The 26014-nt window shown below is 41.2% G+C and overlaps 5 protein-coding genes across 11 annotated transcripts; 2 read left to right on the forward strand and 3 right to left on the reverse strand.

The window, feature by feature from the left end:
- The first annotated feature begins 1647 nt into the window (after nt 1–1647).
- Nucleotides 1648–3646, forward strand: LOC104437605 (dof zinc finger protein DOF1.8). The gene is made up of 2 exons (XM_010050591.3): nt 1648–1931; nt 2562–3646. Exons 1-2 carry the CDS (start codon nt 1908–1910, stop codon nt 3306–3308), a joined length of 771 nt encoding a protein of 256 aa, XP_010048893.1. The 5' UTR covers nt 1648–1907; the 3' UTR covers nt 3309–3646.
- A 4025-nt stretch (nt 3647–7671) lies between these two features.
- On the reverse strand, nt 7672–9469 carry LOC104437575 (protein yippee-like At4g27745). 7 transcript variants are annotated; one of them, XM_039301310.1, is made up of 4 exons: nt 9312–9469; nt 9039–9246; nt 8783–8900; nt 7672–8302 (listed from the first exon to the last, which is right to left on the reverse strand). In XM_039301310.1, the coding sequence occupies exons 3-4, from the start codon at nt 8873–8875 to the stop codon at nt 8075–8077; spliced, it is 321 nt and encodes a 106-aa protein (XP_039157244.1). In that variant the 5' UTR covers nt 8876–8900; nt 9039–9246; nt 9312–9469; the 3' UTR covers nt 7672–8074. The 7 variants fall into 7 exon arrangements, 3 of the variants coding, with proteins under 3 accessions (XP_039157244.1, XP_010048881.1, XP_010048874.1); XM_010050579.3 differs by having other exon boundaries at nt 8783–8905; nt 9039–9452; XM_010050572.3 differs by having other exon boundaries at nt 8783–8919; nt 9039–9452.
- A 1322-nt stretch (nt 9470–10791) lies between these two features.
- On the reverse strand, nt 10792–11535 carry LOC104437567 (protein yippee-like At4g27745). Its single transcript, XM_010050544.3, has 2 exons — nt 11345–11535; nt 10792–11243 (listed from the first exon to the last, which is right to left on the reverse strand). The coding sequence occupies exons 1-2, from the start codon at nt 11435–11437 to the stop codon at nt 11019–11021; spliced, it is 318 nt and encodes a 105-aa protein (XP_010048846.2). The 5' UTR covers nt 11438–11535; the 3' UTR covers nt 10792–11018.
- Nucleotides 11536–15127: 3592 nt separating this feature from the next.
- Nucleotides 15128–15890, reverse strand: LOC104437558 (protein yippee-like At4g27745). The gene is made up of 2 exons (XM_010050532.3): nt 15715–15890; nt 15128–15607 (listed from the first exon to the last, which is right to left on the reverse strand). The coding sequence occupies exons 1-2, from the start codon at nt 15805–15807 to the stop codon at nt 15383–15385; spliced, it is 318 nt and encodes a 105-aa protein (XP_010048834.2). The 5' UTR covers nt 15808–15890; the 3' UTR covers nt 15128–15382.
- Nucleotides 15891–20063: 4173 nt separating this feature from the next.
- On the forward strand, nt 20064–24792 carry LOC104437550 (nuclear speckle RNA-binding protein A). The gene is made up of 7 exons (XM_010050520.3): nt 20064–20292; nt 22647–22774; nt 22857–23094; nt 23169–23230; nt 23306–23387; nt 24247–24367; nt 24493–24792. The coding sequence occupies exons 1-6, from the start codon at nt 20190–20192 to the stop codon at nt 24348–24350; spliced, it is 717 nt and encodes a 238-aa protein (XP_010048822.2). The 5' UTR covers nt 20064–20189; the 3' UTR covers nt 24351–24367; nt 24493–24792.
- Nucleotides 24793–26014: the final 1222 nt, after the last annotated feature.

A 26014-nucleotide genomic window follows, 5' to 3' on the forward strand; every position in this document is an offset into this window, starting at 1 on the left:
GCGTTTGGCTTAGAATTCCGAGACGCGCCGTCACCGCGGCTTATCAGTGACTGCTCTGCCGCGGCGCACCTCGAAGGTTTGCAACGCCTAGGATCTCTCTCTCTCTCTCTCTCTCTCTCTCTCTCTCATTAAAATTTGATTAAACTAGAGTTTAAATTCTCGGTAAACGCGAAAGTTCTGAAAGAGTGTCCGACTCTCTAGAACCCGTAAAACTCGGTTTTATGCAATTCCATATAAGCATGTATCTAGGGGAACGTGAGATTGACGTACATGGGGATCGAGGAATCCTGCGAGGGTTCCGTTCGAAATTCAATGCACAGTTTGCCAAAATCGTACGACAGACCGAGAGGCGAGAGGGAAATTACACCGTCTGGCCCTTCTTCGGGTCCACCTCATGATGAAGGAGCTCGCTCTTAGTTCATCATTATGTCTATCATTATTGGATCTCCTCTTGATGATGTATTGAATCGATGACAATCGAACTTTATTCACTTATGCAAATCTAGCGAATCATGAGTTGATGATAATCCTAGGAGAACTTACATTGACCGGGACGTTTGTATCTATGGTGAGTTCAATGAGAGGCTGCTGTTTGATGATATTTAACTTGGACTTATTTACAAGGCCAATCAATCAGTGTTGATTAGCTCTAAACAGAGATAGATTAAGAGACACGAATTAAGGATTTCGGAAGTCTTAATTACACTGTTGTCGAGGGCTACGAATTACTCCCATCCACAGTTTCGAAGATTCCTCTATCACGATACATCCGATCCATGGTGGGCGCGCATGCGCAGGGACGTTAATGAGAAAGACAAAGCGACCGAGCGTCGTAGTCTTACCTAAATTCGGTTCCCAGTGGACTATCACCTACCAACGATGGAGTCCATCATGCGGTTCCCGAGTAAAGAATGATATCCACCGAAGTCAAGCCCTCGTCAACCGACGAACATCGCATCGGATTATTAGGAAATAAATCGTTATCATAGCTCTCCAGAAAGATCCAGACTTCAAGCAATCAGGGAAACCAAAGTCAACGCCCAGCTGCAGCTACAACGCATGCCGAAGCATTTCCGCCACCCGCAGTCCTTGCCTAGAAAAAACGAGGACCCCATTTTCTCCATCAGCATGGAACAGCTTAGTTGGGACGTGAACATCCCTGTCTTTTCCCATTGACGAACATGCACATATGATAAAAGCTACTTAGGGTCCTCGCCTGATCTTACGACCTAACTATGAGAGGAGCTGCTTCTGTCCATTCCGCATTTTTGGCAGCATCACTGCTCCTGCGATGGCGGCAGCAAGGACCCAAGTTAGTTTCGTGGTGAGGGCGTAGGATAGCCGACCTACCTGCGCACTCTCTCTCTCTCTCTCTCTCTCAGAGAGAGAATTTTTATTGATGAGCAAATAATTGCCAAGAGAGAATGGGAATGAGAATGAGAGGAAAATTCTCCGTCGCTTCTTGTTTGTGGTTTGGTCAGAAAGGAAGAACCCCACCAGTCGGTCCACGTAGGAATTGCACCGAGGCAACCTTTTGGAGAATAAAGATTTGCCAATCCCAAAAAGATATGCGGGGTTTCTATTTTAAAAAGTAAATGGAAAAAGCGTGTGTCTATGAGAATTTTCATGTGATGTTTCATCATACAATTAATTGGGACAGCGAAAGATTAACTGATAGACAAAACTAGCCCCCCGCTCTCTCTCTGTCTCTCTCTCTCTCTCTCTCTCCCCTCTGTCTCACATCACTGATAGATTATACAAGGCAACCCAGAAGGAGGAAGAAGAAGAAAGAGGAGGAGGAGGAGCTGCAAGAAAGACCCCTTTCAAGGCGTTTCATATCTTTCTGATTCTTGAAGGATCGAGGAGGAGAGTGACTTAACCCTCTCTCTCTTCTTCCTTTTTATTCCATGGATACTGCCGAGTGGCGACAGGTAAAGACAAAAAACATCTGTTGTTGTTTCTCTTTCTCTGATCATCATCATCATTTAATTTCCCTATGATTATGTGTCTGTGTCTGCGTGTGTGTGGGAGATTTTACTCGAGGCGAGCAGAAGAAAAAGTTTCAGCTTTGAAAAAGCTTTTGGTTGATCTTATCTGCTCAAAAAAGTTAACTTTCTTTCCACCCATGAAATGATGCTTAGCTTCCCACTAAATTCTACTACTTTGAATATTGTGTGTGTGGCTCTCTTTCTTAATAAGAAATCTTTCATCATCATCATTATCTTACTGTTGAAAGTACTGTTCTCCTTTTCTCTCCCTTTCTCTTTCCCACCTCCTGATAAAGAGATCTGGGAAAGTTGTTCCTTCTTTGTTCTTTTTCCCTTGTAAACATGTAATAACCCCTCTCAAAGTTGTCAAAAGTTAACTACTTTTGTTTTCTTTTCTCTGTCCTGTGTGTTTTTATCTTTTCTTCTATTTCTCTCTCTCTTCCCCACAAATCCTGAGTGATCCAATCTTTTTCATGCTCTTGGATGATGAAGTCCTAGACTTTTTTCAGTTTTGTTTGGCACTTTTAACTGTTCTCTTCTTTTCTTTTTCTTTTTTTGCTGAATGATGTTCAGGGAATTGGGGTTATTAAAGCCATGGAGGGCTCATCGAGGCCTGCCCTAAGGTCGAGGCCTCAAAAGGACCAAGCTTTAAACTGCCCAAGGTGCACTTCCACACACACCAAATTTTGTTACTACAACAATTACAGTCTCTCTCAGCCCAGATACTTCTGCAAGACCTGTAGGAGGTACTGGACTGAGGGTGGTTCCCTCAGAAATGTACCTGTGGGTGGTGGGTCAAGGAAGAACAAGAGACCCTCATCATCTTCGCCTTCAACTTCATCGTCATCATCAAAGAACAAGATTATTCCCAATCTGACTCCACCTCCTCCAACCATCCTTCACTCTGACCCTCAAAACCCTAATAATAAGCCCCAGGAAGGCCAAGGTTTTGGCCTGCCCAGCTACTTGCCGGCTCAGGCATACGCTGCCCTTAGCCACCACCTTCCAAACCCTAGCTCTTCTTCTTCCCCAATGGAGTTTCTAAAGAGCGGTGGGAGTTGGCCTAGCGGTTTGAGCCTGAGCAGTTTAATGGCGATTCCCGGGTCTGATTCAAGCGCCTGCATGTATTCAGCGTCAGCTGGGTTTCCTCTGCAAGAACTAAAGCCAAACCTCCAATATTTCTCTCTGGCTGGCCTCGAAGCTGGGGAGTTCAAACAAGTGCCTTCGAGGACTGCTGAACTCGAGCAAATGAATAGGGGGCAACATGGAGATCCATCAACTGGGTATTGGAGCAAATTGATGGGTGGAGGATCATGGTGATGACATTGTCATATGACAGAAAGATAGCAGCTGTTTTTGCATGAAAAGCATTTGCAAGAATTCAGGATGAGTTTGATTTCTTTTTGATTTATTTTTTCCTTTTTAAATATGTCCCTCTCAGCGTGTGGCCTGTTTCTAGGATGATTGAAAGCTAAGATATCGAATAGGGGTCAAATGGTTTCTTTATTTTTCTTAATTATTGTCATTCCACAGAGTGAGTTTGGCTGCTTTGCTTTCCTTCATTTCAATTGTTTCTTATATTCTTCCATGCTCATGGTTTTTTGTTCACCTAGTCTTGGCAACTTGATCAATGGGGATATGTTTGAGAGGTTTCTTAATGGAGAAATTAGTGCATCCTGGAGAAATCCAAAAGGAAGTATATGCATCACGTAAAAGTTTTGGCTGAGGAGAGAGATCAAGAGGTAGCTTAGTATTTGCATTGGTATTTGCGGAGATGGCTTTGATCAACAGTAGCGTACGAGAGAATTATTTAACTTGGGAAGTCACCTATGTTTGTGGCGATTCTTCTTTTTCTTTTTTGTTGGTAAAGCGCATTGGAATGATGGCTGTCAATCCTTTAGCTTTACAGCAATTATATATATAATATAACCGTGTGTGCGCTCCTCTCTTTCAATCTGAAAGGTCTGGTCTTATCAGCAGCATCATCTTGGCAAAGATTCTGGCAACCCAGAAAAGCTGATTGAGTGGAACGAGCGGAGAGGGGTTTGAAGACAGGTGAGGTGAGCGTGAGAAATAACAAATGAGTGGCGGAAGGACCAGAGGTGCGTGTAATGTGTAGGAGTATGACCCATCTTCCACTTTCCGCCCCTTGCCAACAAGTTGTGCGCAGCTTCACGTGGTATCCCACTTTCATCATTAGGGTCTCTCTCTCTCTCTCTCTCTCTCTCTCTCTACACACACGCATTTATATGTATGTAGTCAAACTCAATATAATGATAGTGGGATAAGCGTAAAATAGTCTAAAAAGTTCTTGCCTCCGTCGTTTTATTTAAACACATTCGGTTCTAGACATTTTAAATCCAGTCAGTCAAAGTGCTAAAGTGAGCATTTGTATGGTGGTTACCCACTCTGAACTTTTTATTGGTAGTGAGTCTGTGACTTGATTAACCAAAATTGAAAATGAGTAGTTGTTAATTGATCAAAGCAAAAGTATGAAAAGACTAACTTGATCAATGAACAAATGGTTCGTGACCATTATAGTATTTGTAGAAATTTACATATAATTACTTGTGAAATACTGTCTATAAATGCACTGTGTTTATCATGCGATGGAAAATCTTTCTTGACTATATGTGATGGAGGGGAGAGCAAATCTGCCGTACATGGCTAAGTAAGTATATTATAAAGTAGAGATGATAGAGCACAAGATAGGTTTCAAAAATCTGATGTCTATAGATGCATTTTGTTCTAAGATTATATTGCAATCATGCCTATTTTCTTAAATGAACACATAAATATTAGACCAGTTATAATGGGTCATAGACCCATTTCTTAACCCGTATTTGATAAGTTGTATCATTATTTAGTTTAGTTTATATTCAGTAGATATGTCATAAATAGGTTTAGACCCAACTTTATGCATTGGAAATGAGTTTGATGTGGGTATTAAATTGGTTCACAATTTTTTTAAATCTAACCCACCTTTATGATTTTTGTTCGCTCTCATCTGATCTCATTCTTGTGCTTTCATCTTAGTTTGGGTGTGATTTTTTCTAAATTAGGTTAAATATATAAATGTTTTAATAATATAGATTAGGCATGGGTCAACTTGAAAAATATTGCATGGCAATATTTCAATATGGAAACTTGGGTCGGATCATTTTCAATCTGATTCATCCTGCTCTTTTTTTTGGGTCAAATGATCCATCCGTTTGAAAGGTGTAACAAGTACCTGACGAGCTAATCGAATGAAGACTCCATGCCGAGGAGCCACCATTCCTCTTGCTCCTTCTCCATGCCAACGAGGAGTGAACTTTGGCCCCTAGGGTCTAGTCCTAAAGAGACGCCTACCGACATTCCCCTCGTTCACCGTGAAAGAGAAACACAAAAATCTTCAAACATCCCCATCACCCTCCTCCCCCATCGGCGAAACCATGCACGCATTCCGCGACTGGGTAATAGCAGTACAAAGTTGCAATAATTTATCCTAGGGTCTGCTCTTCATCAAGAGGTGAAAGGTCGCCAGCGAAGCTCGCGTGATGATGATGATGATGGGGGAGCAGCGGGGCTTTTGCCGAACTGGGGCCGTCCGTTCCTCTCTCCCACCCCCACAACCTTTTCCCTCGTGTCCCCTCCATTTCTGTGAAAGCTGAAACAGGCCATGGACGGGGGTCTCTGAGTTCTGATATCATCATCGCCATCTTTGCTATTATTGTGCTGCTGCTCGAAACCCTATCTTGTCGGTGCTAATGGCTGATTAGGAAACAACATGCGTTAGCATTTACTCTCTCTCTCTCTCCCCCTCTCTGTGCGTTTCCATCATGGCATTTTTGCATGTAGCTAGGGTTTCGAGACTCGCTGAGCACGACCTAGTAGCATTCATCCAGTTTACTGAACGTTAACTTGTAGAGAGACTAGCGTAGCTTCTTCGGCTTTCGACCCATCTTGGCATGCATGGTTCTCTTACAATTCCCATATGCTGCCCTGGCAATTTTTAGCCCTGCAATGAAAACGATTGGCGTGGTCTTGTCAAAATCGAGCGTCTCTTTTAGATGGGATGGTCTATGATGTCGAACGCCACTGCGCATGTCTTTGGGATTTGTGAAGCGTGGACGCACTCGTTTATCACGGAACGCGTCATCCTTGGCTAGTTCTCCGATCAAGATTCACGACGTTTTGTAATGATCTACGACGAAATGACTATATTGGAAAGTATGATTTTACGAGGTTGTGTGATGGTTGATGACCAAACGAATGTGTACAAGAGCACTTTCGAGCCACCAGCAAATCCATCTTGGATTATATCATTGAAAGGTGGACACAACTTGGCTGACATTTTCTCCTCAAAATCCAAGTGACTGCCCAAAAGTTAGTACTGCTTGTAATTGGTGGTTTGAGAAATCAAACATTGTCTTGTACGCTCAATTCACCAACTAGTCCGGTTTCCAATCACCGAACTAACCCGTGGGGTTTGGCATGTGCACATGATGAACAATATCATAGAGCAACCTCAGATAATAACAGAGAAGAAATCGAACCGCCTATGCTATGAAATGCGCTAAATCATGTTAGATGACTCAGATTTCCATCTATGCATTTGGGCTCTTTTGCTGATCTGTCTGGATAAGGACGGCGGGTTCAAAGTTCTTCCTCGCCAATGTCAGATATATTTCATTAGTTACAAGTATCGGTATAAAAAGATTCAATCCCTCCCATCTATTTTCGCTATGTGAAATCAGCCTTGCAAGTAAATATGTCGCTGCAGAAACAAGTCAGTCAAAGGTGGTCAGTCCTTTAGGTCAAAGACCCACAAAGTTTACCCTTTACCACCGTTTTCCTAGCCAACCATCAAAAGAGCACTCGCAACAGAAGCAAAGAGGAAGCTAACTACACAGACCCTTGTTCGTACTCGCATGTAGCAATACCTTTAGTAAGCTACAACCACCCATAAGCGAATTCTATATACAGAGACTACCAAATCAATATACCTGATGCAAAGTGCTGTTTTTTTGCCACGAAAAAAGGAAAGGAAAAGGTTAAGGTGGTGAAGTGCATCTGCAACTCCAAGAGGTAACCAGGTGTTTCGAGCTTTAGCCGGTGACAGCTCCACCTCCAACCCAAACTTCATTTTAGAGCACACATAATAAGCTATTGCCACAGATTGTGTGAGCTATGGGGAATACAGGGGTATCGCCATATCGATGGAGTCAGATGGTTTAACACAATTGACTCACAAATTCAACTTGAACAATTAACTACTAACCATTTTCCAGAAACCCAAGCTGAAATATCGGCCATCTATGGACGTAACACTACTAGGGTAGCTGATACTGGAGAAGGAGCTATCATAGAATTATAGCCAGGAAAGTGAAACGTGACACGGGTTTGTGAAATCACATAGATAAGTTTTTTTCTTTTTTTTTTAACAAGCCACATAAGCATAGTCTGGAGATGCTTCTTAGCCCAACTTCTCCCATGAATCGCATGTGTTTTAGCTCTTGGACCTCTAGAATAATTGGAATACACCTCAACTTGATCGACTCAGAAACATGAGTGTAAGAATTTACTCCATCTCAGGAAAGGACAATGTGAAACTATAGAAAAGACCTAAAAATCTCCACCAAGCAGCAAGTTCTCCTGTGTCACAAGCAACCCAAAAGCATTACAGAAACCAAAAGGGAAGGAAAAGAAAGCAGCCACTTTGACTTGAAATCTTCTGGTGAGTCGTGAATGTTCAAACAAAACGTCCGGGGATCTTATGTTTGTATAATACCATGGCTTTCTTTCCCTAGTTGGGAACCTCGAAATTCAAGAGTCAATGTCAAGAACCTCTAAATTCACAGCTACTAACTAAAAGGGAAGCAAAAATACAAGTAAAATCAGACACACTCATTTATACAAAAAGTGAAAGCGATATGCAACTTCCAGACACCACACAGGGCAAGATTCCACGGTTCCTAGGACCAATTTTTTATCAGCTGAGAAATCTCTGTACACGAAGATCGGGTTATCTACACATTCACATGAGCGTGGGGATTTATGCAGATTAATGTTTTGTCAGGCATAAACATCAGCTGGTGCTCCTGCTACCAATTTTCCTTGACAATCTTCACCTTCTCGAATATGAATTTTCCTTCCTTATACTTCTGTGAAGCTTCGAAGGCCCTCTCGTACTTCCAACCCAACACCTCGTGGCAATCGGCACAGGATATGTCACCAACTGTATGAAGACCAGTGCGGAGGCGCCGATCTTCTAGGGCCCCCACGACAATGTTCACGGCATGAGAGAACAGAAAAGCCCGGCCATTTACTCCCTAAGAACAACAATCTCCAGAACCCCATTAAACTGATTCATGTGCTCGAATTTTGATAATTGACGAGAACTTGGAAACAATACCAATAGCTAAAAACAAAAGTAATGAGATTGAACACCATTTAGCCATCTAACGTGAGACAAAGCCAGATCCTCTCCTACCTGTAATGCCAAGGACAAATCACTCCTATTTGACAGCTTTTAAAAAGGCCTCGAAGCAAAACGGAATATGGACTCAGAATTTAAGACATCACAAGAAATTTCGCTTACTCTGTTCCACTAAAATTCTTTCCATCAGCAAACTCTTCGTAATATATTTCATACAGCCGAGACACAACGAGGGTCGCCCCGATTACTTAAGCACTAAGCTAAAACGTGTTGAAAACTCCAAACATCCCTGAACTAAAACCTTGCAACTTGCAAGTCCACAGAACTGTCGAAAACAACAAAACATCCTCTCAGAAAACCAAACGCGCCTCACCTGGAAATCCTTGGAGATAATATCGTCGTGAAGACACACATGGTTTCGACAATTGTAGCAGCTGTACACCCGCGGCCCCACGAATCCTTCCATTGATGGAAAAAGGAACCCAAACCTCCTGTTCTGACCAAGCCAAGCTGTGTGAAGCCAACAAAAGCAGCGAGCAAACAGACCCAAATCGGAAAGAACAAACAAACCCAGGAGCGGAATCCAGAGACGAACACAAGCCGGCGAAGAAACCTTAGATTTCCCTCACCTACAGAAGAATTCCGTGACGACCCAGAAATCCAAAACAGAGGCTTTAGCGTGGAAGGCCGCAGCAGGACAGGACTTTCGCTCCCTCCGGGCTAGAGTAAAGATCCCAGGGAACGAACGACCCGGGTTCGACGGGGACGGAAATGGGTAAACCGAAAGAACCCCAGAAGAGGACACAACCGAGAAAATCAATTCCTGCAGCGAACGGCCTAAGCAGCGACTAAAGAAGCGAGCGAGAAAAGTCCAACGAAAACCCAAGGGCGTGATGACTCACTAGTCAGCTGAGGGATAATATATTGGATATGGATAGGGATCCGAGGTGCTGATTGTCCACCGGCGCAAGCAACAGGTGACGGAACATTCAAAGCGAACGTCGGGGGGGGGGGAGAGGAAAGCACCCTTCTTTTCGCGACGCTCGCGAAGAAAGCTCGTCCATTTTTGAGCTCGACTGACGTGACTTCTCGAGAGGGGACCCGAGCCGGTCCGGACTGAACCGATTGGTAGCGGAGCGTGTGGAGCTGTAGACCCACGCAACTGCTCGGGTGGGTCCGGATCCGAATCCGGGTCCGCCAATGGTTTTGAGCTGTGCGCTTTGAAAACCGCAGCCCCCCGCCGCCCCCGCGGGTCCTTTTCTCTTGGCGAATCGGGTTGTGCGGGAGACCGGTTCTTCGCGATCGTCGGATGGGATTGGCCTCACGCCATTTGACGGCTGCGATGAAGTAAGAGGATCGGTCTAATGCTTATTTTCTACCATTGGATTATTATAGAGAGGGAAAAAACGAAAAAGTGTCCCCCAAGAAAATTTTGGATCCCTTGTCGGTGAAGTCGTGGTACGATATTCTGATAAAGAAAAAGTCTTATCTTGAAACATGACCTAACTTAAGACTATAAATTTTACGATTTAATGTCACCTACTTTCACTGTTTTTTCTTAATCATGATCCTAGCCAAAACTAACCTTATCTGATTGAGACAAATGGTGTTAAGTGGTGCATTTATTATCTCGAAGAAGATGAACTTACATTAGTAAGGTCTTACTCCTATGTTATGATTACTATAATGCATTTGGACTAGTAATAGCAGCTTTGTTAAGATACTTTAGTTATACATACACATATATATTAAAGTATTCCATATCACTAGTTGATAGATATTTTATATACACATTATTTCTCTCTACCTATGGACTTAAGATTTAGAATTGAATTTTTTGACATTTTATCATAGTTAAATTGTTGCCAAGTTTAGGTCATATGTGCACCTCCGTTCATCAAATTCACGTCTTAATCCCTCCACGGCTACACCTATGGATTAAGTTTTTCTCCCTTGATCTTCTCATAATATAAACTCAACAAATTTGGGAAATATGATGATTTGAAAATATTCAATTGCATGAAAAAAAAAATGTATATTGATTTTGAGTTACAATATAAGATACGCTCGTTAGATATTGCCATTCTTTTTATTTTGTTGCCCGCATTGGTGTGATCCATATGTTATAATCAATTATTGGTATGATAAAGATGAGGAGCTTTGGGATCAAGTCTTCACCTAATAAAGTGAAACCAGCCAAAACATGGAAACGCGGCCTGTCACCATCTCTACTTTAGCTAGTCGTGAATTTATTCATCCTTTTCATGTTGTTTTACCTGGCTCATCGAATAAACCCAAAATAATTCGAAGTTCAAGGGCAAACCATTGATGAGATAATTAATCCGAGCATCACGATAATCTAAATCACGCCGAACAAAGAAAAGAAAAAGGGGGAAAGAAAACCGAAGTTCTCTTATCTTAGCGAGATCGTAATAACATACATTCAAACGTTCCTTCAATTATACATGAATGGGAACATCATCCGACGTCGTATCACGACAGGAGAGAGACATCCCAGCTTATTCTTTACTCTTTACACGGTACGAGAAAGCAAAGAACGCGACACGAGTCGCGGGGGGAGACGAGCCGATGCGCGGACCGGCACGGCATCAGTACTCCTTAACGATCTTCGACAGGTCGATGATGAACCGGCCTTCCTTATGCTTCTGCTTCGGATCGTGGGCTCGCACGTACTTCCACCCCATCTCCTCGTGGCAGTTGCTGCAGTAGATGTCCGCCACCGCGAAGACCCCGGTCATCAGCTGCCGGTCCTGGGTCCGCCCGACGACCACGTTCATCGCGTTCGTGAACATGTAGGCCGGTCCCCATTTCGCCTGACGTGGAACCATCCGAGATCGTTTTTAGATTCTGAGGAAAAGAAAAGAAGAAAAATGGAGGAGGAATTTCGGGGGGATGTTCTCTTTCTTTCGCTTACTCGGAATTTCCTGGAGAGGATGTCGTCGGCGAGGGCGACGGGCTTGCGGCAGTTGCGGCAGCTGAAGAAGGGACGGCCGACGAATTCCGCCATCGAAAGGAGAGCAGCGAGATTGCGATGAAGAAGAAGGAGAAAGAAGAAGCAGCGGGTACTGGAGTCCGATGTGAACGAGCACGTCTTTAAAGGTGCTGACAGTTGACTAACTTGACTCTTGGAGAAAAATCGCCCCTTGCTCTGCATGTACAAATTAACCCTCCATTAACTAATAGACATATCAATTTAAAATTTTACAGTTTTTATTTTCCACAGTATTAATCTATCCTAATAAAAATTAACGAATAGTAAATTTATTATAAATATAACGATCTGAATTTTTAGTATTAAAAAGTTAATTTTTGATAAATTTCTCATATGTGTATCAATATGAGGTTTTCTATGATAAGAAATTAATTTTTGAATAAATTTATTGAATATATTAATTTTGAAATTTTCATGATATTAATCCAAAACCCCATGACCGGAGTTTTGGCGTGCAAAATGAGACTTTCTCCCTCCATGTTTGAGTAAAGATCCCACCGAACAAACGACAAGGGACAGAATGAGTAAATTGAAGAGCCCCAGAAGAGCACACAATTGGAAAAATCAAATCGTGTGGTGAGCGACTAATGCAATAACCAGAAGGAACGGAGTAGAAAAGTCCAACGCAAACCAAATCAATCAATTATTGCCACATGATTCAAAGCAAAGAGTGGAAACTAATGGTCGAGAAGGTAAGGTCTCTATCCCGAGAACAATTTTTATTCATAAGTAATTTCTTTTGTTTCTATTCCCTAAATAAGTTTCGAGTAAAAGAAAACGTTTAGTAACTATATAAAATTTATATTCTTAAAAATGCATTTGATATTACTCTCAATTTTTTTTAACTTAAAATTTATTTTTGATTTTTAAATATTTTTTTACATTTTTCTCTTCTTCTTCTTCTTCTTTTTTTAATTTTTTTTCCTTCTTTTTTTTATCATTTTTCTAACCGGTCACAAACCTCAGGGGAGCCTCATCCAGCCACCATGAGGCTAAACCTCGCCTAGCCACCGTGAGGCTCTGGCAAGGTCGTCGAACCTCATTTGGTCAGTCGTCAGTGTGGGTCATTGCTAAGGCTAGCAATCGACTAGTGGGAGAATAGGAGGAAGAGAAAAAGAAAAAAAAAATGATTTAAGCTTGATCAAGATGCAATTTTTTCTACTTTTTTTTTAATTATATTTCAAATCTATTTTTGTGAATAAATTTGTTCTTGAGAACAAAAACATATACAGATAGATTTCTGTTATGGTGAACAAGAACAAAAGGGAAAATAGAGGCACCACCGAACACGCTTTGGGCCTGCATGTTTGTGTTCATTTTTTTGTTCATGAACACAATTCCTTTTTTTTGTTCCGGGGAATAAAAAAAGAAAAGAAACGCGTTTGTTTGCGTTTTTGTTCCAGAGAACACATTTGAAATGAAACAAGAAAAAAAAAAACTTGTTTCTTTTTTTAGAACAAATTTTTTCTCTCCTATTTTTTTCTTCTTTTTTTTTTTTTCTTCTTCTTTTTTTTCTTTGGCCGATCGCCGCCTCGGCCATGACCGGCGACCGGGTCGTTGAGTCGGAGCGTCACTGGCGTGGGCAAGGCTCAGCTCACCTTGGCCGGGCGAACCGCCCACCCACCGGCGAGACTTGGCCTCGTCGGGCCATCGCCAGGCGATCGATGGCTAGGCGAGCTTGGACTCGCCGGATCTGGGTGAGCCCGAGCTCACCCAGCCAAGGCGAGGCCGAGCCTCATCCAACCATGGCGAGGCTTAGCCTCGCCGAGGGTCGGTGAGCCTCGCCATGGTCGAGCAAGGCCGCCGCCCTCATCGGCCTGGTCGGCGCCATGGCCGAGGCCGACGACCGACCAAAAGAAGAAAAAAGAAAAGGAAAAATAAAATAAAAGTATTAAAAATTAAAATAACATAAATTTACCAAACGTGTTTCGGTTCTTTTATTATTAGAACAAGTTTACTAAACGCGTTTTTCTAGTAAAAATTGTTTCCCGAACTTCTGTTCCCTGGAACAATTTTTGAAAAAAAACACAAACAAACGCACCATTTAAAGAACTCATCTACTCCCGACGCTCACGAGCAAGCTCGTCGTTTTTGTGTTTGACTGACTTCTCAAGAGGGACGCTCAATCCTCATTGTGCGAGCTGGAGCTCTGGGAATGCCATCCATGAGATGAATTGGGCCGGTCCGAACCTTAGGCCCACGCCACTCGAAATTACGACCCACGCCTCCCGGACCTTTTTCTTGGCGAATCGGGTTGTGTTCGGGACCGGTTCATTACGAAAAATTTGAATCACTTTTCGGTGAAGTCATGGCGTGATGTTCGATGGACAAAAAGTCGTACCACAAATGATGACCTAACTCAGACCATCAATTTTGCGGTACGATTTCACCGCTTTTCCTCGACCAAGATCCTACGTTTAGATAAAGGACCATGTGAATGATTACTATACTCGATTATTCCCACCTCCGTATGCGCGCCGAATTAAGCCATCATTTTCAGATTCCATTGTATCATGTCGCAATCAAAATTTATTTTATCTGATCAAGAGAAATGTCGATAAACTGTCCATTTACCATCTCGATGAAGACATTAAATTACATATGTAGTACGGTCTGGTCCTACTCCAACGTTGTGATTACACCAATCAATGCATGGGGACTAATAATAGCAGCTTCGTTGACATACTTTAGTTAATAGTTATATATGTGTTAAAAGTATGCATAGTGCTTATTTGTAGGGCTTATAGATTTTATGTATACATGCAATTTCCCTTTTCTTGTGAACTTAAATTTTTAGGTTGAACTTTCTAACATTTTATCAAAACCAAAGTTTATTTCGTATGTGCAATAGTTTGCCGAGTTTCATGTCCTGACCTCTATGGCACCTATAGATTAAGTTTTGTTGATGGATTTTCTAATTATATAAACTTAAAAAAATTGAGGAAAATTGTCAAATGGGCAAGTTAGAGAAAAAATGGTCTGATCCAAATTGACTTGTTTTCGTGCAATACAAGAGTAAAGAGTGAGCAAGCACATGATCAAGTGAGAGGGAGAGAAAGTCATCAAGATGAGCTGGGTTAAGTAAATTGTGAACATATTTAACACCCATACTATTTTGGGTCTTACAATTCCAAATCAATTTATGGCCGGTTTACTAAATGTGACTAATTTAAATAACAATGTAACCTATTAAACATGAGTTAAAAAAATGAGTCTACGACCTTTTTTGATAGGCCTAAATTTGAGAAATATCATGATTTGAAGAACCCAATTGTATGAAACAACATTGATTTTGAGTGCCAATTTAATATACGCTTACTAGCTATTATCATTCTTTTCTTTATTTCGTCAACCATATTGCTGGGATCAAATGCATTATAAACTTAGTATGATTAAGATCAAGCAGCTTTGGGATCAACATATATTCACTTAATGTAGTAAAAAACAGTTCAAAAGATGGGAATTCCCCGTGTGTAATCATCTTTGCTTTAGCTAGTTGCGAAATTTTGGTCTTTTCACATCATTTTTTTCCTTGCTCATTGAATAAATCCGAATCTACATTACAAAACAATTTGAAGTCCATGTACAAACTATTCGTGAGATAATAAATCCAAGAAATCTCTCAATAACCTAAATTATGCTTACTTCTTTTTCTTTTCCTTTATTATCTATTGGCCCAACTCCCTTTTCATCACTGGTATGATGTTAATGCATTATTCCTAAAAATTCATTTATGCCGAAAAAAGAGAAAACAGGGGAAAGAAAACCAAGTTCTCCAATCTTAGCGAGATTACAATAATGTAAATTTTTACCAAACGTTGTTTTAATCGTAAGTGAATACGAACATCATCCGACGTCGTTTCACGACAAGAGAGGATACCGATGCAGCTTATTCTTACACAGTACGAGAAGCGAGGACTTTCGAACCACGAGAGAGACGAGTCACGCGCCGGGCCGGCGTCAGTACTCCTTCACGATCTTCGACAGTTCGATGATGAACCGGCCTTGCTTGTACTTCTGCTTCGGATCGTAGGCTCGCACGTACTTCCACCCCATCTCCTCGTGGCAGTTGCTGCAGTAGATGTCCGCCACCGCGAAGACCCCGGTCATCAGCTGCCGGTCCTGGGTCCGTCCGACGACCACGTTCATCGCGTTCGTGAACATGTAGGCCGGTCCCGATTTCGCCTGGCGGGTAAAGATTTAAGATCGTGTTTAAATTCTAAGAGGAAGCACCATCGATTGAAGGAAAGAAAAAGAGGGATTTTAGGGATGTTCTCTTTCTTTCCCCTTACTCGGAATTTCTTGGAGAGGATGTCGTCGGCGATGGCCACGGGGCTGCGGCAACTCCTGCAGCTGAAGAAGGGACGGCCGACGAATTCCGCCATTGGAAGGAAGAGCGACGAGATTGCGATGAAGAAGAAGAACAAGCAGCAGCAGCAGCAGCAGCGAGCGCTTGAGTTCGATCTGAATGTCGGGTTAAGGAAGGGCGAGCGAGCGCGTCTCCTGAGATAGGGACAGTTGACTGACTTTGACTCTTGGAGAGATTGCCGGGTGCTCCGAGGGTACCGTGCGCGAGACGAGCCCGCATATGGAGATTTGCCACGTGTCCTGACCTTGTCGGGACTTGGGTAGAGGACCGACGGAGGAACGACCTGTTCAACGCCGGGCACAACGGAGGCTCGTCAAAACTTCGACACGGTCTAGCAGCTTGCGCTTGCCGGCAGACGAAATGCTCAGTAAAATGCTTCTCTAAATTTGAGGTCTGTTGAAGAATCGAAAAGCTCAATCTGGGTTGACTGATGCTCCTCTGAATTGGAGGCATATTGAAGAATCGAATCGATAATTTTAATACAATGTTTGGACCAATCACTTAATAAAATGCTTCTTTGAATTTGAGATGTATTGAAGAATCAAAAAGCACGGTTTGAGTTAAGTTGCTCCTCTAAATCTGAGGTTTCATGAAGAATTAAAAAACTAAGTTTGGTAGTTTTAATATAATGTTTGGATAAAATGCTCAATCATTACTAAAAATCATTCACACTTGTGAACCATTTTTTAAATCACAAAGCCAAAATTTTCATACTCCTCAATCGCTTGTGATAATATATAATACAAGTCAGTGACAGGCCTAGTATTGGCGTATCGGGAGTTAGGACTTAGGAATGACAAACCTAGTTGGGGCCCGAGGCCAATTAAGAATTCCATTGTTGTTAATATTAAATATAGCACACTTGCTATCTCTTCATTTGATCAAAATAATCCGACTAAGTGGCATTAAGGTTATAGAAGATGTATTAACTCGATAAAATTATTATTCCTGATTTAGTGGATTTTTCTTTTCCATCAGTTTTCTAATACTCCCAAATTTCCATGTCATAACTTGTATTGATGGACACGTGTCACGCTCTAAACAGAATGTCTCGTTAATATTTCCTCTATATTTCCGGCATAAATCCTAAGGGCGCTCTCCGTTAGTTCTCTAACAAGTCCTGACCATCCTAGTACACACGGCATGATTTCGCTGGTTGGTGCTCATTTCGTGCGTGATGCTACCGAAGCGACCAATAATTCCTCCGATTCATGGGAATCTCAGCTTAAAGATTCTTCTCCCGCTGCCGCCACGTGTCTAGCGCGACTGGGCCCCCCCAAGAATGTGTTAATCAAATATATGCGCGTGATATGCAGAATTAATACATCAATGATTGGGCCTGATATTTCCCGAGCCGGTTTAGAGGTTCGGACTCAGCCGATTTAGAGGTTCGGACTCGGTCGTTGGCTCCGGGCTTTTTCTCTTTTTTCTACTTTTCTTTCACAAATTCTTTTCTTTTTTTTCGAATCACTTGCTTTGCCCCTAAATAGAATAAAATCCCTATTCTTTTTTTTTTAAAATAAAATTTCCATCTTTCTTTTTTCCTTCCAATCCAATCCAAGACATTCTTATATTCTCCTCCATGTAAGTGTATATTATTTCCTCTGTATCTCGAATCTACACAATAACGTAATTGAGTTCGTGCCTTTTTTTTCTTTTCATTTTACATGTTCAATAGTAATAATCCTTTCAAAAACAATACGCAAAATCTCCAACCATAAGTAAATCATTTCGTTTATCTCATAAGAGATAGTTACCCAATTGGTCTTTGAAATTTAGTCCATGTGTGTAATGTTATTCATGAACATCAATTTGTTCAACACGATCCCTAAACTTTAATTCAACGTGGAATGTCATATCTTAATTTTTAATTTCTTAAATATAGTTTCGAAACTTTCGATAAATATTTAATTTAATCTCTATGCTACACGGAAATATTCAATATTATGATAAATGTTGAAAACTTTCATATAATCCATAAATTATATATTTAGTATGTATAAAAAATTTAGATATTGCATTCGAAGTAAATGTTCAGGTTGCAACAATTTAGAAACAACATTGTACATTGAGTCAATGTTCAATGACCATTCGTGTCATTTTCCATTATTGTATCTATTCAATACTTATTGCTTGTAAAATAAAATTAGGACAAAGAGGTGCTTTTGTGCTATAATCAAATGCTATTCTATGTAGTATGTATAGATTATTAAATTAAACTCGTCCTCACATCATTACGACATTGTATGCCTGGAAACAAATATGTTTATCATAATAAATCTCCATTAAATTACTTTTAATTTTTCCAAACTGCACACATAATATAAGGAGGTATATCTTATTATTATTATTTTTTAAAGTCTATTGTTAAAAAACTTTGACGAAGACATTCTCGACTGAGAAATAAAAATGATATACATAATTTTTTCAAATTGACGAGTGTGTTACAAAACAAAATATAATCTTTTTCCTATTGCACGTGGCGGGCTTTTCCCTAATTCAATTAAAAGCTACAAGTTGGAAACAGGATAAGAGCCTGTTTAGATAGGCTGAAAAGTCCCTTTAAACATTCGCATTTGAATATTCCGTCCGAATTAAAATAACATTTTAAGTTACAAAGAGAAAAAATCCGATGACCATCAAATTCTATATCGAGATGTATTAGAAAGATTTGGCTGTGTCTTGTAAAGAAAATATACTATTTTAGTTTAAAGAAATATAAAAAATTGTAAAAATGAACTCTCTATTTCCCAAAGAGGTCTCCTCTCAGCACGCCCCGACCGAGGACTTCTCTTTCCAAGCGCTTGGCGTCGAATGTTTTGTACTCCATGTCTGGTTTCTTCGTGTTCTTGCAATGCAATCCGTTTTTTTTATCCTTTGGACTTTCGAGACAACTAGTGCACTCCATAATATATATATTCACAATTCAGTTTGCTCTTTCCACAATTTTCAATCAATCGGAAAACTTGATAAATCCGCAGCACGAATAAAACAAAAAGAAAAGAGGAATAAAATCAAGGAATGATTTAATATAACAAATCTATTATAAAGATATGCTAATTCGCGTATGTAAACGTGGATTCATTTAAGGAATTAGCACAAGAAAAAATGAAATCCTAGATTTGGGGCGCGAGAAATAGCGAAGCAGATTTAGCAGGACAAGGAATTTTGGATATGGATCACAATTAATGGCAAATCTACTTAAGCAGGATAGTCGAAGCCCTCTTTTTGCTATTTATGGTAATTAAATTGTATAAAAGGAAATTCAGACATGGGAAGTAATTTCGGGCAATACATTAAATTTTGTAAAATATAATTTTTGAACCAGGGCTGCGAGAAATGGCGGAGCCAATTTAGCGAAGACAGTGCAAGATATCTTTTTGCCATACGTGGCAATTAAGTTATGTAAAAGGATTTATTAGCCTAATTAGAGTTGGAGTAGAATCCCTAATAATTGCAGAGGATTTGACAACCCAGGTGAAATGTTTTGGAAGTTGGACCAAACTCAGGGCAAGCACGTGAAATGCATCATCCAAATTACAAATATCCATATTTGTTTTGTCAAATGATTAATACCTATAAAAAGAAAGAAAAGAGGAATTGTGCATATTCTCGCAATAATGTATACCATACACACCTATATATCTTACTAGTGTGGCGACCGAAGTTTGATCTAACGTGATATAATTTAATCTAATATATGCATTTCGATAAAAGCCTCTTATGATGAGAATAGTTGAACTGCAACATTGCATGGTTTTTTGCCCATAAATACCTCGGCATATTGATTTGGAGAAACTAATAAAAATTGGCAAAAGTCGAAATGAATTCGCATTAATTGTGTAGAAAGCAAGGCGGGCGATGATAAGATGACCATAATGAGCAAGTAGTCATGATATGTACTGGATTTTCTCGTTACCGGAGTGTGTAGCTCTTATCCTATAATGACATCCAACGGTCGACAGTTATGTTAGGCCCTTTCTGCGCATTTTTATTTTAAAAAATACAATTCGACTCTAAAAACACGAAAGCATAATAAAACCTGGTACTCCTGGGGAAAGAAACACGTATATATAATGTAAATATTTAAAAAAAAAAAAAAAAGCGAGAGAGAGAGAGAGAGAGAATAACGGAAGCAACGGAAAGGAATGGGGGCAAAAAAACGAACAAAAAAAAAAAACGACGAGCTCTCAAACAGCGAAAAAACAAAAATCCAACTTCGGCTTCCGCTCACTTCACTTATAAGTCCAAGTCCTCTCTCTCTCTCTCTCCCTTTGCAATTTCTCGCTTCCCTCTCCTTCTCCCTCGCTCTCCACCTCCTCCTCCACCTCCTCTCAAATCCCGCTCGCCCCGCGCGCGCCTCCCTGCTCCGCCTCCCTCCGCCGCCGCCGCCTCGACATGGCGGATCCTTACTGGCGGCCGTTCGGCGACGCCCGCCCCCGCCTTACCAGCCTCCCCCGCCGCCGCCTTCCCCACGCCAAGCGCCCCCGGGCCGAATTCGGTAAGCCGGCCTCAATTCCCCGATCGCTCCCCGTCTCCCCCGCGTTCGATTCTCCGCTCTTCTGTCCTTTTCCGGCGCGGTTTTTAGGGTTTTTTACTTCGCTCCTCCTTTCTGGACGCCTCGTTCCGTCCGTCGCCGGCTGGAATGAACGAACGACGAGGACGGAAGGTGGTGTCTTTTCTAGCCGGAGTCCTCCGGTTTCTCTCGTTCCCGTCTCGTTCGACGTGTGGCTTGTTGCGGAAGGAAGAAAGATGAGGACGTCGGAGCTCAATGCAGCTCCGCTGTCTTGCTGCGAGCCGTTGAGCTCGTTCTTCGTTAACCTTGATTTCGAATGATTGACGTTGGGGCGGCTGCCCGGTGACCGTGTTCGCGCTTCGTTTCCCGAATTCTCTCGAACAGAACGGGCTCTTTTGGTGATCATCGCGCCTAGCTCTGTAATCGGAGTTCTTTTTGCAGTAGATTGTACTGATACTTCTCTGTCGGTGCATTTTAAATTGCTTGCCAACAAGTGCTGGTTTTTCTTGACGCTATTTTCGTGATTTAGGTCATCTGTCAAAACTGAATGACTCGTGATTTGAAGTGTCGGCTTAAATGCTTAAAATTTGAAGGCTCTAGGATGGTGATTTAGGTTTGTGGTGGTTATTGCCGTTAGCTGATGCTACATGTGGATTTAGCTAAGAGGGGATCATAAGTTTCGACGGTTTCGGTAAAGCTGGCATTACGGTTCTTATAGTATCGGACGCGTCTTTGCTTGCCACGCTGGCTAGATCAACTTGAACGTTAGTTCTGCAATATGAGGACAAGGATTTCCATTTGTGTTTCAGTGTATGTGCCAGTTCTAATTAATTGTGATGTCGAAAAATTAATAGTCAGTAATTGATGCACCAGTCAATGGAAATCCTGGGTGGACAGAAAACACGGATGGATTCGATTAGCTTTAGATGAATTTCCATGTGTATAAGAAACACGTGCCCATTAGACTTGTTATAAATTTGATGTACTATTGGGGTTTTGGGAACCTGCATCAATTCCGTGATTTTTAGGCTAGCTATTAGCAGTATGTTCTTTGCCACTAGATCATCTTGATGGTTACTTCCATGAGTTTACAAGGATTCCACAAGTGGATTCAGTGCACGTGTTTACCTTACTGAGTCTTCAAGGCTGTCCCTGATGTATTGACGGTCGGTTGTTGCTTCCTCTGACTAGGTAAGTTGTGTGGATATATGTGGATAAAGGCCATAGCTTTTAGATTAAGAATCCCTGTAATGCGCACATGCACATGGGGTGGCTGGAGACTCGAGCAAGATGTTTGTCTTCTGGAACACTTGCATGACTTCCGTGGTTCTTGGCATATAGTCATAAGTCAACTGATAAACTGGTGTTTCTGTCACTCCAGAACATGCGTTGTTCTGTCTTAGCAGCTATATCATCTTGAGAGAAGATCGGGAGTTTGTGAATGAGCATTTGCACCTGGATACTGAGGCACATGCCAATGTTGCACATTTTTAATTGTTGGGATTTGCCTCAGTGATGGGATTTTTGTGGTGGATAAAAGAACATTGCTAGAGGTCAGACGATTAATAGATCAGTCCACCATCTACCTGAACATCATGTGGGCTGGGGGGGTGGCAATAGATTTGAACCATGTATTTGTATTAATACTCATTCACACTGGAGCACAGGGCACGGCAGTCTTTGCAAGAGATGTTAGACCTTTGTTGGATGGAAATGATTCAGTCAGTAATCTCAAGCTGTCTGGCTTCAACAGGAGGCTGTTTATAAAAAATAATGAGCCATTGACATTGCTTTCTGTAGTTTAGATGCATTGCTCTTGAATACATTGCTTTTACACATTCAGAAGGGGTTTCTTTGCTAATTAGTACAAATAAAAAACTGAGTAGTGTGGGAGAAGAGTGCATTCTGGCTTGAATTGATTCTTGTGCATCTTTGAGTCACTCCTAGCCGTGGGATTATGAATTCAGTATCTAATGGCTTGAATTAACGGTGATGCATCTTTGAGTCACTCCTAGCCGTGGGATTATGAATTCAGTATCTAATGGCTTGAATTAACGGTGATGCATCTTTGAGTCACTCTCACAGTGGTAACAGATTAAGGCTTGGTCTTTGCTGTTTTCAAAATGTAAAAGTATTGAACTTGTGAAGTTTTAGTCCAATTAAGAGTATGTGCAATACGTTTTCTTATTTCCAGAAGATAACAATGAGGGCTTCTAGTTTACTGAACACCTGGTCTACACTGTCTGAGTGCCTCTTCTATCAGTCCGTTTCACATTTATTTCTGGCAGTGTAGATTGTTGCTCCTCCTGACATTTTTTTTTTTTTTTTCAAATTTGTAGATGTTCCTACAGGCGCTGTGCATGATATCCAGGGTTATCTTCCCATGGATGATAATAGAGGAGCCTACCCTGGAATCCACGATACCGAGAATCTTGGAGCTTCCTATGATCTTTATCTGCATACTACTGTATGCCATAAACTTTGTTGCATAAAGACTTTGGTCAATCCAACCCTCTGTTCATATCTAATATATTGAAATGTTGTTCCAGCAAATGTCGCCATTTAGTGGGGCACAACCAACTGGACTGGTAGGTGGAGGTTCATCTGCTCACTCCTTTGATGACTTACCTATGGGGGGACCCGCAGGATTGGGCCAAATGACAACTATGGCAGAAAGGACCTTGCCCTTCGAAGGCTGGACGGGTGACGCTCCCCTTCCACCTGATGCTTCGAATACACTTTTTGTGGAGGGCTTGCCTCCAAAATGCAGCCGGCGGGAAGTTTCTCGTATCCTTTCCCACTTGCTACCCTTTCTTTTGGTTTGCTTCCTTCACAGGTTGTACTCCTTTACTAGAAATTAGATATCTTTCGACCTTTTGTTGGCTACAAGGAAGTAAGACTTGTGAACAAGGAATCACGGCAGGTAACCCAATCTTGTGCTGATGTATTGTATATGCTTTAATCTATAAATGAAAACTGATTACCTGGATGCTTGCAGACTGGGAAAAATCCTGTGATGCTCTGTTTTGTTGATTTTGCGAGTCCAGCCCATGCAGCCACTGCCAAGGATGCTTTACAAGGTAAGTTCACCCTAAAACAACATTATCAACTTATGGTTTTATTTTCATGGTATAGTTTCTGGCCTGTATCTGTCAATTCTGGTTAAACAGAGTTGGCAATCTATGATACACATGAGTTTCTTCTTTCTCTTTCATCTGCTTTTGGGTATCCCGCTGGCAATTTACGCATAAGTTATTGATTAAGAAATTGTTTTCAAACCTATAGAAGATTCAGTGCAACATGTTAAGAGGGTGTTCTGTAGTGATGTTTAGTGAATATATGTGAAACAATTTTGTTCTCTCTGATACTAATAACACATATGCTTGACCCTCCTGTTATAATTCAGATACTCCGTAATCATTTCAGGATGCACAAGATTAATTATCTAAGGGATGTAGGTTTTTTCTCCCCAGCTCTAGGAATGTGGAAAAAATTCAGCTCAGAATGTTTATAAAATCAATCAATCATAATAACCACTAAGATTCTTGTGATAATCTCTGCCTCTGGCAGTCATTTTATGAGAGTAATGACAAATTGGAGCAGCATTTTCTTTCTTTCTGGGGGTAAGAGAAGCAGCTGTTTTCGATAATTGCAAATCTTCCATTGCTGTCTTATGATTGGGTTGCATTTGAGGCCTGATCAGAGAGATTTTTTTTGAAAACCAGGATCCATTACCTATATGACAGAGGGTCTTATTTTGTCTTCTAGGACCAAAGCGTCTCTTATGCGATCTAGGGGCTTTCTTGAAGTCAGAATAGAAAAATATTGAAATCAGAATAGAATTTTCTCAACACGTCTCTTATCTTCCATGGCTGATGGCCATAATTCCTGAAACACAAGCTCAGTTGGAGCATAAAATAGTCATGCTTGCTTTTACAGGTTATGTCTTTGATGAGAATGAACGTGACTCGGTCAGACTGAGGCTGCAATTTGCTCGCTACCCTGGTGCAAAGTCAGGTGGGGGGTATCGTGGAAAGCGCTAATTTACATTGTCTTGCAGGTGATCATCCCTATTTCCCAACCAGTTAGCGTATTATATTTCAGGTCCCTTAGATGCTATTTTGCAAAATATCATATTGGGACAATGAAATTGAGCTAAAGTCTGGAAACATTATTGCTATGTAGGAATCACATGTATTTGGGAGGGTACATACTTTATAAGCGATGATAAAGAGCCTTGCCGTTTCGAGAGTTATACAAATTTCCAAACTGGCGGTTTGATAGGACCAACATGAACTGAAGTTTTTGTTAGGACTGGCATAAGCCGCATGTCTCATTATCCATATTTATAGCTACAGAACTGATAGTCTTTTCTGTTGGAGCTGCAGATTATGTTTATCTTTGTATGTGACTTAATTGTTGTAGGCATTTTGTTATGTCCTTGAACTTATATATAGTTGACCATCTGAAGACTTTATTGCCTTCTCCGTTGTGTGTTGGGTGTTATTGTCCTGGCACATGGATGTCAACAGTTTCTTTGAATGCTCTATCAGAAGAAGCCAATTTCTTTTTACTTATTAGGGGTTTTGCATAGAAATTACGAAGTAGAAAAGAAGATTTCCTTGATTGACTTTCCCATTTCACCATAGGCGATAGCTTGTTGGGTATTTTTGGTACGTGGTCTAAATTGCTAGAGAATCTAACTTCCCCCTACCCTCACCCGATTGTTGAAATCGATACTCCTATTCTCCTGTTAATGTCGTCAGGAATTATGACTTCTAAAGTCTTTAGTTGCACTTAGAACAAAGGACTTCACTTTCTTCTTGTTCCCCCTTGATTAGCAATCGATATGGAGGAATTATGAGATAATAACACCTTGATATTTGATTGCTTAGCAAAGAAGGGAAGAAATAAAGTCAGTTGCCCGGTCAGTTCCTCGCCAAGCCTAGATAGTTGATACCACCAAGCCAACTTCTAGTCATCCAGTTTTATATTTGCCACGATGACCTTGAAGTAATAATTGCTTGTGGAGTAAATACGTAGCTTACTTCAAAGCCATAAACTCTGCGAGTTGCTATCCGATTATCTGCTCTATGCCTAGTGATGAAATGTAAGCAGTCTTCAAAGAGGTTGTGAGTACACTCTTATTTCTCTAAGTTTGCCATTCTCTAGCTATCTAGCTAAATCTATCCTTGAAAGTTCTGTCGAGCAATTCTTGGGTGTTGGTTTGATTGTTTGAACCTGCTCACCAAGTGCAGATCTCTAATTCGCTCCCAGTTCTTTGCAAAGGTTCGTCGCTAGCCCCCCTCCCCCCCTTCAGGTAGACAAGAAGTAGTTATAAGATTGCAGAATTTTGTCCGTGCCTTTTTTTCTGTTTTCTGACTGTTCTTTTCTCGAGCTGATAAAGTTTTGATCTTGTTGGGGGTGTTTGCACAAATGTATTTGACGAAAGTTATCGTGATGATCATCTGCTTGGGGGATAGAAAGAAGCAAAGGTCACAGAATTGATCTCATGCTTCTGTTTTTCGCTTTGCCGGGTGAGACTCCGAACGTCGTTGCTCGTCACACTTCACACACTTTCACTGGAAGCATTGTGGTTGTTTGTTTCGAGGGCGATGATTAAAAAAACGATAAAAGACAGCAACGTGGTACCATGATTTTTATTAAAAACTACTGTTGCCACATCCTGATTTTTTCTTAATTTCAT

Source organism: Eucalyptus grandis, chromosome 1 (genome assembly GCF_016545825.1).
Source record: "Eucalyptus grandis isolate ANBG69807.140 chromosome 1, ASM1654582v1, whole genome shotgun sequence".
Classification (NCBI taxonomy): domain Eukaryota; kingdom Viridiplantae; phylum Streptophyta; class Magnoliopsida; order Myrtales; family Myrtaceae; genus Eucalyptus; species Eucalyptus grandis.